This window comes from Microtus ochrogaster, chromosome 15, assembly GCF_000317375.1.
Source record: "Microtus ochrogaster isolate Prairie Vole_2 chromosome 15, MicOch1.0, whole genome shotgun sequence".
NCBI lineage: Eukaryota > Metazoa > Chordata > Mammalia > Rodentia > Cricetidae > Microtus > Microtus ochrogaster.
In genome coordinates, this window is record NC_022017.1 from 18,953,928 (window position 1) to 18,971,926 (window position 17,999).

Here is a 17,999-nt window from a genome sequence, read left to right on the forward strand (position 1 = left end):
TTTGACTCATTGCTCTGTTTACCTCTCTCAGAGCCTCACTTTCAGCTGGCTCCCCTGTGGCTTAGGGAGTCCTATCGAGGTATTCATTGAGGAGCAGATCAGAGGAAGCAGTGCACTGAGAACGACGTCTCTCTCTGCACTACAGCAACTTGGCCTCTATCTGAACCACGCCTACAGTTCAGAGAAGACAGTGGCCTTGTTTCCTGAAGGGGCCATATCCCCTCCATGGTTGCATTACACAATGGAAGCAGACTGAATTCTGGACCGCCATGATTGACTGCTTCTTCTCAGCTGCCTAGCTGCAAAGGGTCGGCTGGCTGATGATGTGATTTTACATTTTTGCAGCCCCTTGATGTCTGGCATGCCCATCCCCCGTGTGTGCCCATGACATGTCCATGTGTGAGAAGTTAATATGTGTTGTCTTTGACTTTTTTATAGTGATAGCGAATTAGACTCAAACTTAAGCATGCTGAATAATTTCCTCATTGCTGGATGTAGCCTGTTCTTTCTCTGTCCTGGGTAGGACTTTGTGTGCAGAGAACACTGCACACAGAGAACCAGGGACAACATGCAGTGACATCTGTCTTAGTTACAGGTCATTTTGAACATTCCTCGGATGGTGTCCATTTTGTATTTGAATAAAAGGGCAAAGGGCACACACATACACAAAGGAGCACACACCACCATCACCAGCACCACCAGCAGTATCAACACCACCACCACCATCAGAGGAAGATTGAGACAGAGCTCTGAAGATGTTATCCATCCATTTAACAGAAAATAGCTTTTCTTCAGGCCTTTACAAATATTTGCTAAGCTTACAGACAAAAAGCAAATCTGCCTGTTATTCACTGTTTCAATTCTAAACTTTTCAAACACTAGGGAGAAATGACAAATCTGTCATGTCATGCCCATCTAAATGAATCTCTAAAATCTATTACTTTCATCCCAAAGACAACACACATTTGGTGGCTTCATCTACCAATGTAAGAGAGAAAATCCTTACAGAGATCACTTGAGCCCAGATGCTAAACTCTGTGATGGTCCCAGTTCTGAGTAACGATGTCATCATTCACTGCTTAACCCAGCTTCAAGTCACAGGCTTCATGCAGGGAAAGAGAATAGGAAGCAATCGTTCAGGAGCCACGTGGGAAAGAAGTAAAATCAGCCTATTTGCTTTGGGACAGTTCTAATGGCAGAGTCATAGCCTTATAAAACAAACAGATTTGCTAAGAATATCACTAAAGCCTAGGACTCCTTTTGAAAAGAATGAAGACTAGTTTGGATTTCAGTGGATTAATTGGACTTTCCAAATGTGTAATGTTTAATGATTATGTGAAAGTTATTTGAAAAGATATAAAATAATTGGTTTGTTCTATGTTCTGAGATGAGTTGTATATAGAAAATTAAATAAATAGGTCATCAATAACTTACTTGGCTATTGCCCACTACGAAATGTCAAACACTGAAAATGCAGTATCCAAACCTAGTGAAATGTGTTGCTAGCAAAACGCAGGCAAGAAAGTGTGTTCAATGTTTTTCTCTAGCTTTTAATCTTTCAAATGTGCATCCAATATATACTGAAAAAATTACTTCCGACTTGGCGGTAATGGTGTACGTGTGTATCTCCAGCACTCAGGAGGCAGAGGTAGGCAGATCTCTGTGAGTGCAAATCCAGCCTGGTCTACAGAGAATTCCAGAACAGCCAGAGCTACATAGAGAAACCCTGTGTCAAATGAATTTTTTTTAAAAAAGGAAACAAAAACAACAAAAAAAAATTCTGTCTGTTTTAAAGAGAAAATTTCTAAAGCCATTTCCAGGAATACAATGCATCTTTCAAGGTCATGCAGAATCTTTTATGGTTTCCTCAAAGTAAATTTGTTTACTTAAAAAAAAAAAAAACCAGTCCACATTAGCTACCTGAATACATAGCCCTGGTTACACAGGGATGGGCATTATGTGTTTATATCTTATTTTCTCCTTTGTGAAATTGATCTCAGGTTACAAAAATTAGTTTAATTACTCACCATTTCTCCCCAATACTCTGCACACATGTGATACATATCCTTAATCTTCATGAGGCTCATGGCAGTTCATCCCACTGACCAGCATCAGAGTTAAATTCTAATTGAAAATGATTGAATTGTACCCTTTTCTCTTATCAATCACCTTATATTTATAGCAATAGAATTTTTTTTTTTTGCTTCAGGGTTTCCTGTGTTAATGAGGTCCTTAGAGAACTGTGCCTTATTTGCTCAGCTGACTCCACATCAGAGAGCAGCAGCTAAAGAAAGACTTTTGGGGGGTTTCTCAAGCTATGGCTTAGAAGGCATACACGACCACTTCTTAAGGTACCTGTTTGTAAACATCAGATTAGCCCCAGACCTACTAAATAAGTCCAGAGAGACCGATGATGCAGGTCTTTAACATCATGTTCTTTGCTGTCTTGTGAAGCCCTGTCATGAGGGCTTCACATCAGACTCCCTTATGCTGAGGTCTGAGACTCACTGACGTCAGCCATGATTGATGACATCAGTGGAAGAGCATCTACCCTACTGGCTGGATAGTGATGTTCAATGCTCTTTGCGCCTGTGTCTTATTATCACCAATTGCAAAAAGAGAAGCTGTAAAAACCCAACATGGCCATTCTTGGATTAGTAAGACCATCTCCAGTAATCACTTCTGCCGTGATGGATAGATAGTTCACTATCTTTAGCGTTCCAGCAGATTGTCTGCCATGACAACACATATATATTCAAAGCAGTTTTTACACTACTTAATATATCCTTGTGAGGTGTGACATGCAAATTTTTCACAGCAGGCAAAACTTGTTTGGGGATGTTATTCTACACCCTCCCTTTTATCAGATTTTCTTATCCTTCTAGACTAAAATAATGCTCTGAGTTTAAAACTTGCCTGATTTGAACAATTTTGACTCTAAAGAGGCCTCATCGATACTCTAAGCCCATCCCCCACCTCCATCTGCTACAGAATTTAGTATTGCTGCTTCCCTAAGTCTCAGGGAATGGCAGGGATCTAATTAGACAATTACGTGAAGGTATTCATTAACCAAACGTGTTTTACCTTATAGTACTACTGCTCAAAACCCTAAAAAATCTCTCCTGCCATTTGGTCCTTCAATTTCTGATTTACATTTTTGTTTGTCCTAGAACTATGTTGCTAACAAAACTAGCTAACAAATGCAACTATTTTAGGTAAAACAGGGACACCAAATATATCAGTGTCCAATCAAGGCGCTCGCTGGAGTGAGTAGGTAGGCTGTTTATCATTAGTCCTCATCAGCAGGGCTACAAAGAGAACCCTGATAGGTGGCCACCTGTCTGTGGGATGCCCAGTGAGTCAGACCCCTTCACATGGCTCTGCAGCTTCTCTGCTTTAATGCTGGCAATCCCCGTCTGTCTCCCGAGTACTGGTATCACATATCTGTACTACGGTGAAAAGCCCAGAAGTGGATTTCAGTGTTGTGGGATCAAAGTCGAGTCAATGGGGCTTTATTTTCTATTGCAAAGGGCTCTCACAGATTTCAAATCTTAGATTTTAAATCATACAGTTTCTGCAGCTCTGGCCCTTGGTGAATCTTAAGCCTCTCAGTGTACACTGGGTGTTACATAAGGAGCATGGTTGGCCAGGCTTCATAATCTAGCACTGTGGAGGTTCACATTCATATGTGGGTTCCAGGATTTCCTAGAATATCATCCCCCAAAAGAAGACAGTTTTCAATATTTGATGCTATGGCTTTGTTTTTCTACTGTTTACAAACACAATTATTTAAGCTATTTCTTATACTTTATTTTTTTGTTCATATTTTGAGAAAATTTAATACATAAACTTGCATCTCCATAACCCCTGTCCTTTCTTCTTACCTCTACAATTCCTCCCATGCCCCTCCCCCAATTCGATATCCTTTATCAGTCATTATCGTTTCAAGTAGTCAATGCCTATTTTAATTATCACATATACATATACACATACAGGGAAATATTCATATGCTCACTCACTTTACATCTAACTTCCCAGGAAATAAAAAAGTAAAGGCAGAAATTCTGTATGTTGTACATATATGCTTTCTGGAATTTTTTCCCAAAATGTTATCCCATAAAGGTTATCTTAAAAAAACAACTAATATTTTAAATTGTTTTTAAAGAAAGAGTAGTGGATTTGTGCAGGGTTTCAGTACTCATAAAGGACTTGAGGAGAACATTGTAAAAGGTTTCAGGAGACTAAAAAGGCATTTGAGGACTTAAAGAGATCCAGAGGTTTTGAAGGGTTTGGGTCGTAAAGCTTTTCAAGGAGAAGATGTGAGTAAATGGACAGAGGTTGGAAAAGAGAAGCAGAGAGGTATAAAGAGTGGGAGGAAAAGCTACTTCTCATCATGAGAACAGCACTAACGGAGTAAAAAGGAAGGGAGTTTGGCAATACAAATGTTTTCCTTAGCAGAAGTAGATTTTTAATCTACTAACAGCAGGATGCCAGGGAGAGGCCTCTGCCAGAGAGCAAGAAAAAAAAAAAAGCCAAGCTAGGGTAAGCAAATTGAAAGTGGCAGAGACTGGGTGAAAAGAACATCCGGGAAGCCACTGGGATCACATATGGAAGGTGACAGCAGCTGGGGATTAAGGTATTGTCTTCCATCATATTCAGTCTACTGGGGCAAAGTGCTCATGTGCAAGGGAATTGAAGGCCGTTCTTTCTTTGTGTATCAGACAAAAAAACAAGTAAGAAATAAGTTATCAGATAGCCAGGATAATTGAGAGAGGCAAGCTGTCAAAACTTCAAAACTCAACCCGGACATTATTTAAAATAAGTCACAATTCAGAATGATTTGGAAATGCCAAGCACAGTGAGATCTTTTTGACCTTTCTATAAAAGTTTTGCATGTGTGTGTTGGTTTTGTATATTTTATTTATTGTTATTTTATCTATTTTTTTTTCTTTTCCAGAAGAGGATGTCAGATCCTCTGGTACTACAGTTACTGATGGATGTGTACCACCATGTGAGTGCTGGGAATTGAACCCAAGTCCTCTGGAAGAGCAGCCAGTGCTCTTAACCTCCAAGATATCTCTCCAGCCCCAGTCCGTACCAGTGTACAAACCCTATAGTCATATGTGGCTGTTTCTTGTCCTTTCTTGGAAACTTACCACTCTAAGATCACACAATGCTCATGTTTTACAAGCTTAAATGGTGATGCAGTGCTCCACCACACTATAGCTCAATGACAATCCTCCTACACTTTTTTTTTTATGACACAGCATCTATTAAAGCAGAAACCCAAAGAATGACAAAAACGCTATGCTCATTGACAGTGTAACAAGCAACTCCAAGATCAGTCTACCTTCTGCCACTCTAACAACGTATCCAAGGCTGGCTGTTTTAGAAATAAAAGAGGCCATTTAACTCATGGTTCTAGAGGCTCAAAAGCACAGCACCACCACCAGCTGGGTTCTGGAGAGACACTCACAGCAAATGGTACCACAGTGGTGACAGTACATCCAAGAGAGGACTCTCATGGCCAGAAATGAAGCCAAGGACTGGGGACGCACCAATTCTCTTTGATAAGGACACCCCTGAAAGAACTAATGAGGCTCCCCACAGAATTGCTTCAGGCCTTCCAAGACTGGCGATGTGTGACCTCTTGACCTCTTACCAGACCCTCCTTCTATCTTTCAGTCCTGCTTCAATGGGACCAAGTTTAAGAGGAAGAAATGCTTGGAGGAGAAAGTAGAGATAAACAACACCACTACTCATCACCTCTTTGCTGTTTAAAGGCAGGACACCAAGGAGATAATTGTGCTATAACTCAACATAAATTCAAAGGTTCAAAGCCATGAGACAGACTCTTATCTATAGCTTCTACTGTCTTCTACATGTCCTTAACCTCATGCCACCATTTTCAAAATGAAGCCCACAACTCTAGAGCAATAGGAAAATGAGAGTAAACTCATAGTCAAACCTAGACCCTTAGCAGATGGACGAGCAGCGTCATAGGACAGTGAGCTTTGATTTAAAAGGCAGGAAAGAACTCTCCTTCCCTAGCCAGCTAAGTGCAGGTGCTCTTCTTGCAAACAGCAAACCTGGCCTCTGACCAGCCACACTACAGCAATGATAAGTCCCACAACAGCAACTCTTCCTGCCTGCAGCTTTCCTGTGGATAAACCCCAAAGCTGTTACCATCCCTCACCTTCAGCAGACTCTGGCATCCTCAAGAATTGGAAGAACAGAATGCTGGCAGCAGATGGCCTAGATTTCCTCAAACTTCTTGCTTGTATAAGTTGAAACTACACACAGAAATGGAGGAGGAACTCATTCTGTTTTTAAGAGGTAGAGTAGGCATTCCAGCAAGCCTCCTTTATCTCATGGTCCAGGCAGGCTCTTGCTATGAAACCACTCTATTTTTCAAGAGGCAGTAAAACATGTGATAACTATCCATTCATCTCACTAGCACAAAACTGTGGTTACTATTCTCATCAGAATATAATTCTTTATTTATGTTGACCAAATTTTTTAAAATATTTTTCCTAATTATTATACACAATGTAACTGTTGTTGAAAGACACCTCAAGATGAACAATAAGGATACTGTCCTCTTGATGCTTATGGTGATAATTTCAAATAAAAGATAAAATCTACCTGCTTACTGTTTCTCTCAGGCAAATTGCAAATGTTTCATATTTGTGAATCAATTAGCAGTGGTGATCTGAGGTGGCACCTTATAGATTTGCCTCAATATCTCTAAGTGGTTAGCCCTGGTCTGTAGTTAATTTTTCTATTTCAACAGCTGTAAACCACTGTCCAAAGCCTTAACTGAATGTACAAAATAACCAGAGAATTCACAGTGGCCACACCAAGAGATGACAGAGAATGCAGAAGGAATAACATGCCATGTTGTGTTGGAAGAAAATGCAACTGGCAGCCTGACAACAGAATTCCTGTTTGGGAAAGATCTTCCCTCCAGTGTCAAACACAGCACCTCATGGAAAGTGCCACATGGGCACCATTCAGTGTAGGAACTGCTTACAAAGGTAATGAAGTTGATTTGTGGCCTTTGTTCAGGATGAGTTTCTGCTTTATGAGTAGAAGGTATTTCAGTATGCACATGAATACAAACACATGCTCACACATGGTGATGTGGGATTCCCGTCTGTTTGCTGTGAATACCATTGGTTAATAAAGAAAATGTTTTGGGCCTGCACAGGGAATAGAGGTAGGAGGGAAAAACTAAACTGAATGCTGGGAGAAAGGAGGGGGAGCTGGGGAGAAGCCATGTAGTGCCGCCTCTAGAGACAGACATGCTGAAACTTTGCCGGTAAGCCACAGCCACGTGGCGGTACACAGAAATGTACTGTACTAGAAATGGGTTAAATTAATATGTAAGAGCTAGTCAATAAGAAGCTAGAGCTAATGGACCAAGAAGTGATTTAATAAATACAGTGTCTGTGTGGTTATTTAGGGTCTAAGCTGTCAAGCAGCTGTGAAACAAACAAGTGGCTCCTCTTACAACAACACACAGGCATCGTTTTCTGTTTCAATGTGTTCATCTTAGACTCTAAAAACTCCATTTCCAATATCTGATCCCAAGAAATTAAGTGTGTACCGCTGTACATAATACTATCCCATCACTGGCATTGCTAGAAGATGGCAGGAGGATCAGATGTGAACAAAAAGCTATAATGACTCTGCACCATTTCTCACTCAGGAGTTACAGGCTCCTTGTTGCCTATCAGGGTCACAAAGTTATGACAGAATGCTATTGCTCACAGCAGCAGTGAACTTTGACACCTCCCCACCCACTTCTTCCTTTAAGATACCTGTGAAGTGAGTGGGAAGATGGCTAAGAGATTAAGACACTGGCTGCTCTTCCAGAGGTCCTGAGTTTAACTTCCAGCACCCACATGGTGGTTTACAACCATCTATAATGAGATCTGGTGCCCTTTTCTGGTGTGCGGACTTATATGCAGGCAGAATACTCTGTACATAACTAAATAAAAAAAATAAATCTTTTTAAAAAGTATTATATGCCAATAGAGAAAATTCTTTATTTTTAAAAAAGGCATATTTTATTATTATTGTTGTTCATTTGTATGTGAATGTATGCCCCGTATGTGTGGGGAGGGGTGCCACAGAGAACAGAGGGGTCAGACCTTCCTGGATCTGGAGTCACAAACAGTTGTGAGCCACCTGATATGGGTGCTGGGAACAGAACTCAAGTCCTGTGTAAGAGCAGTATTGCATCTTAATTGCTGAGTCATCTTTCTAACTCTGCTACTTTCCTTCTTATTGCAACATTAATGAAACATAGGTAACATTGTCAAATATCTAGAGGAATCCAAGTCGCCATTACTGATTTCTGTTATTGGGGTATGAGTATGTTTGAACTTATGTATTCAGTGACACATTATTTGATTTAATAGTGTCAAATGTAGACTTTCATTATATTAGAATACTTATGACATACTATAGAAGATTTTTTTTTTTGTTCTTGTTTAAATGAGTATACCCTTGAGGGGGGACATGTTGTGGGCACGTTCAGAGGAGTGAAAATGAAATTTTCTGACAGCAACGTATAAATGCTTGGTGCAGGTAACCTGAAGCATACTGGACAGCCCACAGAAGGCTGTCTGTTCTCTCTTGGCTACACAGCTAGAAGCAATCTGGAGACCTATTTAAACACACAGTTTGCACCCAAAGGCAACCCTGACTCTTCCAGTGTCTAGTAAGCTTTCTTTAAGACACCGTGTTTTTTTCCTATTCTGATTCTAGCTCAATGCATTCAAAACTCAACTTTGTTAGTATGCACACAATAAATGCAAATCTAAAATGCATCAGAATTTTAATAATGAAAAGTGGGATCCACCCGTCCAGAAATGTGGTGCTAGTGAAAATAAACAGATTTATTTTCAAAACACAGAGGCGTCTAATAAACCTTGATTTCTATTGATACCTTTATAAGTATATGGGAAATTGATTATCCAATAAGAATAACCTAATTGCTTTTGTTAACAACAACAAATAACATCTCCAGCTGTGTATGAACATCGAGAAAAGAGGGAGATAGAAGTAATTCCAGCTCTGTCATCACAATCCAGTTCCTAGCATAAGCTCCAAGCAAAACACCACAAGTGCATATGCAAATGCTTCCCACAGCTCCTCCCTACAAGGGCAAGGCTGCTCCTTCTTTTGCCTTGCTTTAAAAAAGACAAGAGTAAGCCAAATGATGATAAAGGCACCATATAGGCAATCCCAGCGTTCACATACACATAACGATCGCAAGCTTTTAAAAGCATCTTTTTTTCTTATCAAAACTGTTCCCGAGCACAGATTTGCTACCCTTCAAAATGTTATAAAAATGAATTTTATAAGAGTCAGTGAAGTCCCTTTGGCGTCAGTGGAGGTAAGGTATTAAAATACAGATGCTCATCAATATATCTGGAAACGTAAGGGATTTTGTGCTTTCATCCCCCAGGTAATTAATAACTGACGAAGAAGCATCATAGAGCGTTACATTTTTAGGAAGAAATGAAACAGCAAAGTCTCCCCTGCAGTCGAATTGTGTTCTGATAAGGACATGGAGGTGAGCAATTTGTGTGTCACCATAGAAACTCTGAATCAGGGAGCATGCACCTGTTTACAGCCTTACCTCAATGATTTTGTCATGAACCTCCAGCCCATCTGCTCTGTCTGCAGGTCCATTTTCTAAAATTTTCGAAACATAAATTCCTTCAGTCGCTGATTGCTTCTGGTGATTCTATAGAAAAGGTTGTTAGCAGAAAGAAACACGTGAAACAAACTTTAAATTTTGTAGTGGATGATTTTTTTTTCCTCTAACTGTAACAGTGGCAATTCTGCTCAAACATGCAACTCTCTTAGCTGGGAATTTGGCACAGAATTCACTCACTTAATGCCAACTTGTCATTAATCAACATGACAGCTATAATGAACAAGTCCGGCATCTCTGACAAGATCATCTATTTACTCTACATTTTGAATTCACACGAAAAGTTTTAGAGAAGGGCACATCCAAGGTGAGATCAGCAATGTTACTGTTAAAACCTCTCAAATATAAAGTGATATGGGAGATAGAAAAAGACATACGTTTAGAAGGGGAAAGAAATCAAATTTACCCTCTAGTACATAAAGCTTAGATGCAGCCATAGGAAAAAAATTGAAATCATAGCTCTGACTACCTAGGAGACAGCATGATTTTAAACCTAAAATATCAAAATATCAACTCCACATGGCTACGAGGCCCATTCAAATCTGATCATTACATGGTTCCAGGTGCAAGTTTCACAGGGAGGAAGTACATCTCAGATATCCAGTCTTTGACTGCACAGCATTTTAGCCAATTATAAGAAACCAATGATCCTGGAAGATCTACTTAGGAAGATGTTTGTCATCATGTAACAACAGGTTATGCGTTCTGAAGAGTCAGTTGATTTTATGGCAGGATAAATAGAACTAACCCTAAACCTTCCCTTTAATTGGCCTGCTTCAACCAGAACAGGAAGTGCTTCTATAAAACGCTCAATGTCAAATTTCCAAGTGGAAATTTCCCCAACAGAGGGGGGAATGAAAATAATACGAAGAAACCCTGTGGTTTTGTAATAACAGGGACCATTTCAGGAGAGACACAGAAGAGTGGCCTTTAATTGCTGGGCTTGTTAGTTACATAGAAGACATAGGACGGCAAAGGTCACTGACATCCAACGCCCACCTTAGAGCAAGACAAAAAGTCCTACAACACATGAGTCCTTGAACAGCAGATGGCAGAGGAGACAGGAGTGTTTCAGAGCAGTTAACCAGAGAGTTAAATAAGGTGTTCTTCTTTATTAAATTTCACTGTCTTTGTTCAGTTACGCTCAAAATTAAGGCAGTGTACGATTGCAGGATGTCAAAGGATTTTGTAACTACAGTATGTAAATTCTTAATATGTACTCCAAGAACAAGTAAGTAGGTAAGTATAATAAGTAAGTAGAGAATATTCATCCATTTAAATAAGGAGTTGATTTGGGAAGCAAAAAAAAAAAAACGTATTACATCAACTCTTCTCAGTATGAAGTTGCTTAAGAGGGAAGAGGAGGGGAGGAAGAAAACACACACTCACTCGCACGCACACACACACACACATACACACCTCACTTTTATCTTATTTAAAGTTATTTCAACTCTGCATTCAATATACACTGTCAACTTTTCCAGCCCTGTTTGCTTCTAAAGACGAAGCTGTTGAGAGCAGGAAGTATATGCAAACAAAATACAATTCATGTAGCAAATGTAAATCATCTACCCAAGGTACTCTGCCATTGATTCAAGAACTCTGCCCATGGTGCTATCCCAGAAAGATGGATGAAAGGCAAAACACACTCTTTCCTTTATGACGGTGACTGAGAGAATCAAGTTGGTCAACTGTGGGTGATTTATTGTTGCCTTCAAATTCTCGCATAATGAAAATCCAAGTGTGGATGAGAAGCTCCACATTAAGAATCTTGTATTTGGGGAGAAGCATCCTTCAAGGGTCACATCACTTGCGTGCCCGACCCATCACCCACTGCACACATAGAATGCTGTTCTAGCAGAGGACTCACCTGGTTCCGCCTGCCTCCTATTATGTTGAATCCCAAAGCATCGTCTTCTCTTTCTAGCACAACAGTGAGTGACTTCTGTTCTCCACCCTAAGTGAAAAAGGGGAGAAGTGAATAATAATAATAATAATAAAAAGATACAAGAGAAAATTCACCGCTACAGTGGCATTTTACAATAAATAGAAAGTGTTTTAAGAATGGTTGACTCTATCAAACTTTCTCCCCGAACACAGAAAGCATGTCTTTGAAGGAAACTGCTGAGTGCCTGAGGAGAAAAGGATTTTCCAATTGACTACATGGGATTCGCATTTCACACAGGAGCAAGCATCTCACCTGACTTCACCTTAACCACAAACAGATTTCTGGGCTCCACCAGCAAGGCTCTTGATTTTTATCTTTGTGTGACAGAAAAGGAAAATAAACTGTCAGCGGATCTTAGAGCCATTTTTTATGTGAATTTTCACTGTGGAAGTGTTGAGCTAGTTTAAAGGTTTCCTCAGCAGAAACAGTCAGGCTGCCCTGCATGCAGGGTCTACCGGAAGGCAGCTGTCTTGACTTTAAATAATACAGGTTTATCGTCATTCTTACAGAATAAAAATAAAAGAGATTTTGCTCGGCAGAACGCTGTGTCTTTCTTTCTGGATGGTCCAATAGTATTTAAACAAATAAAAACTATATCTGCCATTTGTTTGTTAGCGAAGACTCATTTCAACAGTCATGTAAATAGCTGGACAAGATGAGCTGTAATTACCACTACAAACATTAACTGAAATACATGGAACTACATCTGACATTGAGGGAAGAAACCTCAGTTCATCCCCACAGCAACCTCAGCCCCCAACACCCACCCCAGGAGTTTTCCCAGAGCCCACAGCAGCCCCTACAGGCTGGTGGAAAGCAATCTTGAGAAGCACCATTAACTGGCAGCATTTGAAAACAGTCTAGAAAGTATAGCATGGAACAGTGGTGGTGGTGGTGGTGGTTCTCAACCTGTGGGTTGTGTATCAGATTTCCTGCATAACAGATGTTTACATTACGATTCATAACAGCAGCAAAATTCCTGTTATGAAGTAGCAATGAAATATTTCTTTTTTTTTTTATTTGGTTGGGGTCACCGCATCACAAGGAACTGTATTAAATAAGTGCAGTTTTAGGCAGGTTGAGAACCGCTGGCAGAGAACCACAGCTTGACGGATGCTGAACGTTTTTATCCCATAATTTTAACCCTTGTTCCTTTCCATCAACGTTGAAACCTGAACTGGGGTTTCAACATTCGCACAGGTGTCTGATCTGACTGGTTGCTGGCATAGCAAGCAGGGTTTTCACTTGCACCCTCTTTCAAAGAGCTCTTTCCATTCTTCTGCACTCCCTGGGAAGGAGAACAGAGAGCTTCCTTTGGGGGATTGGCTGCTTCCCTCGGATTCCAGTTCTGGCCCAGAATGGAACCTGTGTATCTTTCTCTAGGTCATCTATCTGAAGATTAACCTATTAACACAAGCAGATTAGCGAACTCATATAGCATCCAGACGTTTTTATTTTTATTCTCTCTACTAACTAACTGCCCATGGAGCTCTGTTATGAGAGGGCGCTTTCAGACAAGTATAATCTGTGTGCTGGGCACAGCTGTCTTCTTAATGCTCCCCCATCAGAGGGACTTATCCCATATTGACTGTATTTTTCAGGCTAGGGGTAGGAAGGTCAAAAACCTGGGCCAGAACTGGAATCCGAGGGAAGCAGCCAATCCCCCAAAGGAAGCTCTCTGTTCTCCTTCCCAGGGAGTGCAGAAGAATGGAAAGAGCTCTTTGAAAGAGGGTGCAAGTGAAAACCCTGCTTGCTATGCCAGCAACCAGTCAGATCAGACACCTGTGCGAATGTACTAAGGAAAAGCTATGGCTGACGAACAAGTCCCCTCACCCCGGGCTGCTGCAGCATGCAGCTCAGGATCAGCAGCTTCTATGAAGTAGAAAAGATTGTTGCTGCCTGGCCACTCATGTGTCCAGTATGACAGCAGGCAAATATGCTTGTCCTGGGACAAGTCCCCTTGTCATACATTATGCTCACTCACCACTAATAGGGACATGCGAGGTCAGGAGGGAGGGAGGGATTATGAGGTAAAATCAAGGATGTAAAGAAATATCACCCTGATTCCATACCACCACCATCCGTTGAGGTCTCTGAACTGAGGAGAGGCCAGTTAAATGAACGATAAGCGTTTGGCAGAGAAAATAAGTCATTCACACTTAATTGGTTTACTTATGGAATTTGCTTCAGGCACAGGCCAAAGATACAAAAGATGGGCAGAGATGATGGGTAGGAGAATGGAAGTTGGGGAACACGAATGTGGATGGGAGAAGAGTTTTGTCAGTTCTTTTCCAGAGGAGAATTGAGTTCGACTCCCTTACCCCTAAGCAATGTTTCTGGTCAGAGGTGCAGATGAGGCTAGCAGAGCATAGGCAGGGAGATGTCTCATGCGGCTCTGGGAAAAATGATGGCACCTCCTGAAGGAATCCTCGCCGCTCGGGAATAACTCCCTCTGCCCACCCGAGTCACGCTTGGGGGCCCACTCCCTCTTTGCTTACCCGGCGGCGGCCTCCCGGGTCCCGGACCAAGTTGCGTGTGTGCGCCATGTACCGGGCCAACTTCTCCTGGTACCTGCGCTGCAACAAGCCAAGCTGCGTTCGCAGCGTCTTCCCCAAGCGCCTGCAGGGGGCAACCCGAGGCCGATTCCCGGACCCCGGTGACCCCTCACGCTTGTCCACACTTGGGAGGGTCGTGATCTCCTGGTGCCTTTCCTCCTCGCCGCCTCCGCAGCCGCCTGCGTCGTGGCGGCTGCAGCCGCTGGCAGGGCCGAAGGCGCAGCTCTGGACGTGAGCCGCCAGCTCCCGCAGCCGCACGGTGTGGCCGCAGCCCAGCGCACGGTAGTCGCACTGCACTCGCAGCTGCTGGACCAGGCTGCGCAACGGCAGCACCCGGTAGAGCTCGCCCGGCGCCAGCGGCTGGCACTCCAGCGGGCACCGGCGCCTCCGCGCCGCCCAGGGCAGCAGGCAGCTGGCGCAGAAAACGTGCCCGCAAGGCGTGCACGCGGGCTCCTCCAACACCTGGCTGCACAGCTGGCAATGGAAAGCCGGGTCCACGGCTTCCGCGAAGCGCTCTAAAGCAAAGCCCATGATAGCGGTGGGGAGGAGAAGATCCAAAAGGGGTGTCCGTTTCTTCTTCTCAGCACCCCCAGGCAGCGCCAGGGGTAGCGGTCTCACAGCCGCTGAACTCTGTGGGGAATTGTGTGTGTGTGATCTCAGATAAGTTTGGATTGGTGTTTCCAAGTTTTGGCTAGGTTCTCTGACCTCCACATTGGCACTAATGGAAGCCACCTGGTTGAATCCTCCCCTACCCCACTCCAGTCTCTGTGGCTTTGCAATGCGAGGGTTTTCAAGTCTATCCTTGAGAAGGAGGAGAGCATACAGTGGTCTTTGGGTCAGCTTTATTTTCCCCCTGAGCCAAGAACTTCAAGTCCTCTGGGGTGTTCTGCCTGGGCAGAGCTAGTGGCCTGCATAGTATTGATATGGAGAACTTTGAAACCTCCCAGAGATGAAAGATTCCGATTAGGCTCTTTGTGTCAAGTAGATCCTCAATAAATCAATGTTATAAAACAATAAAACAATAATATGCTTTGTTTGTTGTTTGTTTCAAACGAGCTAAGTAAAAAATCACCAACTAAGAACTGTGACCCCAAATTAACTTCATGTTTCAAGAAGATCATTTAGGGTTTCTCAGAGTCAGTGCTTTCAAATCAAGATACAGAAGTCAGGGTAATGTAAAGAGTAATCTTTGAGCATGTGGCGAGGGTTGGGGTCCTCAAGACACCTCATTTTTGTGGGGAGCAGACAGTGGACAGTCAAAGAGGACTCCTGCCGAGTGAAGAGACCCAAGTTTCATCGCTGCAGCTTCTCCCAACTTCAATTGTCACACTATTTTCTACTTTAGGACACATACTAGTACTGGGATCGGGATATGAGTTCTGGAAGCAAAATAAAAAGGTAATAATCACTAATAAAATATCAGGATAACGTAAAGACAAAACCTGAGCGAAGCCTCTCCGCTCAACCAAAACAGCAGCAACCCAAACTGCTCCCTTCCAGTTCGACTGTAAGTGTGAGGCCTGCCAGACCTGAAAACACATAGTAGAGTTTCCTCCAGGTACCCTTTTCTTCGGAAACTTAGCGGTGCAAAGAGCCTTCACACCGGGATATATGCACATCGCTTACTGTTCTTACCCAGCAACGATGCCAGATGTTTGGGATAGGGATTTTTAAATTAACCACCCTCAATGCCAACTGTCTGCTGCTCCTGGAAAGGTGTGGAGAACACCATTGGAAAGGGCTCCAGACTTCGTGATAATAGCAGAGCTTCTCGCGAGAACCTTCTGATCCTTCAACGGCCAGTAAAATTCACAAGTGGTGTTCCAGATATCTGAAATAATCAATCTCTCTCTCTCTCTCTCTCTCTCTCTCTCTCTCTCTCTCTCTCTCTCTCTCTCTTTGACAAAGTAAAATCTTATATTGTATGTTCTATCTGAAAATATGATGTTTATTTGCTGCTATGATTCAGTGCTCTCCATGTCCATCTTATCGTTCTACAGAGAGGCAAACAATAAATTCCTGAAATAATTTGCAGCATTATTTACAAGAACATGTTTTTTTGTGAAATGCATAGATAGAAAACACACAATTCTATAAAAGTTTTTCAAACAATTCTCAGTGGGAGAAAACTTTCATCTTTTCTAGCATATAATACTCTGATCCTATAGCTATGACTATAGATATATCTTAATATGGATATATCTTGATATATGTTTTACAGTGAACAGAATATGGCCAAGAACATCTAAAAGACAAAGCAAGAAGGGATGGAATCTAAAATGGTCTCATTGGAATACTTAGAAATAAACACTTGCTATTATTAAAAGCAAGCAAACAAACAAACAAAAAAAATGATGCTTTGACATCATTGGAGGAGTCAGTGATGGGAAGGAGGGCCGGGGAAAGCTGACTCCTGGGCATGGCATATCTATCATACTCTGAACTCATGGCAGCCATGACTACCTGAACAAGACCTTCTGCAGAAGATCAGTCCACCCAGAATTCTGGAATAGACTGTGGAGGTGCTCTTCACGCTCCACCCCTTACCTAAGGACTCCACCCCTTACCTAAGGACTCCACCCCTTACCTAAGGACTAGGGGCAACTGACAACAACTGGGGGACCTTGAACTTTTAGGATGTTCCCACAGATGGGTACTCCATGCTCTAGGAATTTGCTCTGTACCCACTCACATAACAAGCAGCAACCATTAAATTTAGTGGATTGAAAGAAAGAAGAAAAGTGAGGAAAAAAAGAAGAAAGAAAAGAAAAAAGAAAGATAATGAAGGCATGAGATTTGGATGAATACATGTTGCTGTAGATTCAAGGAGAATTGCAGAAGAAAAATAGAGATGATTAATGATTATTTACATTGTATACCTGTATAAAATTCTCAAGAATAAAGATAAATTATCATTAAAAGAAGCAATTATCTGAGGTAAGCAAAGGACCTCAGAATGAGTTTCATACGCACACACAAATTTCAGCAAAAATAGATCCAGGAACATTTTAATGTCTTTTGGCAAAGGTTCTAATGTCATACCTTGGGCATATACTTATGCCTTCATTAATGAACATTTTCTGTCATTTAAGAATATGTATATAGTGAAATTTGGAGCCTGGATAGTTAGGTGGTAGAAGAACTGAAAATGAAGTCCCTGTTTTCATGTTTGTTGCAGGTAGTCTCTAGGTGTATTGCTGCTTGTGGCCAAGACATGCTTTGCCCATAAGCCTTCATTCAGTCTGAAAATGTACTTCTCTAGGTGACAGTCAAAAGAAACAACAGATTCACTCAGTATCATGACATGGATCCAAATACTTGTAAGGAGACCACACTGCTTGTGTATTTTTCAGCTTAGTGACTTGGTTTTAATGTCACCATTGCGCCTTCTATTCTCATGAAAAGAATGTCAGTTTGCCCTTCCACAGCACTTGCTCTTGAACAGCATCGAGAGTGGGCTGGGCCTGACTGGTACTCGTGTGGAGAGGCAGGCTTCCAACTCAGGTTAGAGTAAAACCTGCTCTCAAAGAGTAGCAGGGAATCTGGGAATCATAAGTTACTGTGTCAGACCTAGAACGCCTAACATCTAAGCACATTATTCTAAGGCAGATAAGTGAAGTCTGTAGATGAAATGGGAAATAGCTTTTCCCCATTTTGAACACAGAAAATGTTTTTGTTAAACCAACTAATTTTTAAAATTTGTTTTGTCAGCTATCTAGGCTTATGTCAACTTAATAGTAAGCTAGAGTTATCTGAAGGGAGGGAA

General features: G+C 41.8%; 1 protein-coding gene across 1 annotated transcript in view; it reads right to left on the minus strand.

The window, feature by feature from the left end:
- Nucleotides 1–14,764, minus strand: part of Pdzrn4 (PDZ domain containing ring finger 4) — a 362,347-nt gene extending 347,583 nt beyond the window's left edge. The window contains exons 1-3 of the mRNA XM_005354310.3: nucleotides 14,177–14,764; nucleotides 11,601–11,687; nucleotides 9,653–9,760 (exon numbers count right to left, since the gene is read on the minus strand). Coding sequence (XP_005354367.1) covers nucleotides 9,653–9,760; nucleotides 11,601–11,687; nucleotides 14,177–14,764 — 783 coding nt within the window. The remainder of the gene's footprint in view (nucleotides 1–9,652; nucleotides 9,761–11,600; nucleotides 11,688–14,176) is intronic.
- Nucleotides 14,765–17,999: the final 3,235 nt, after the last annotated feature.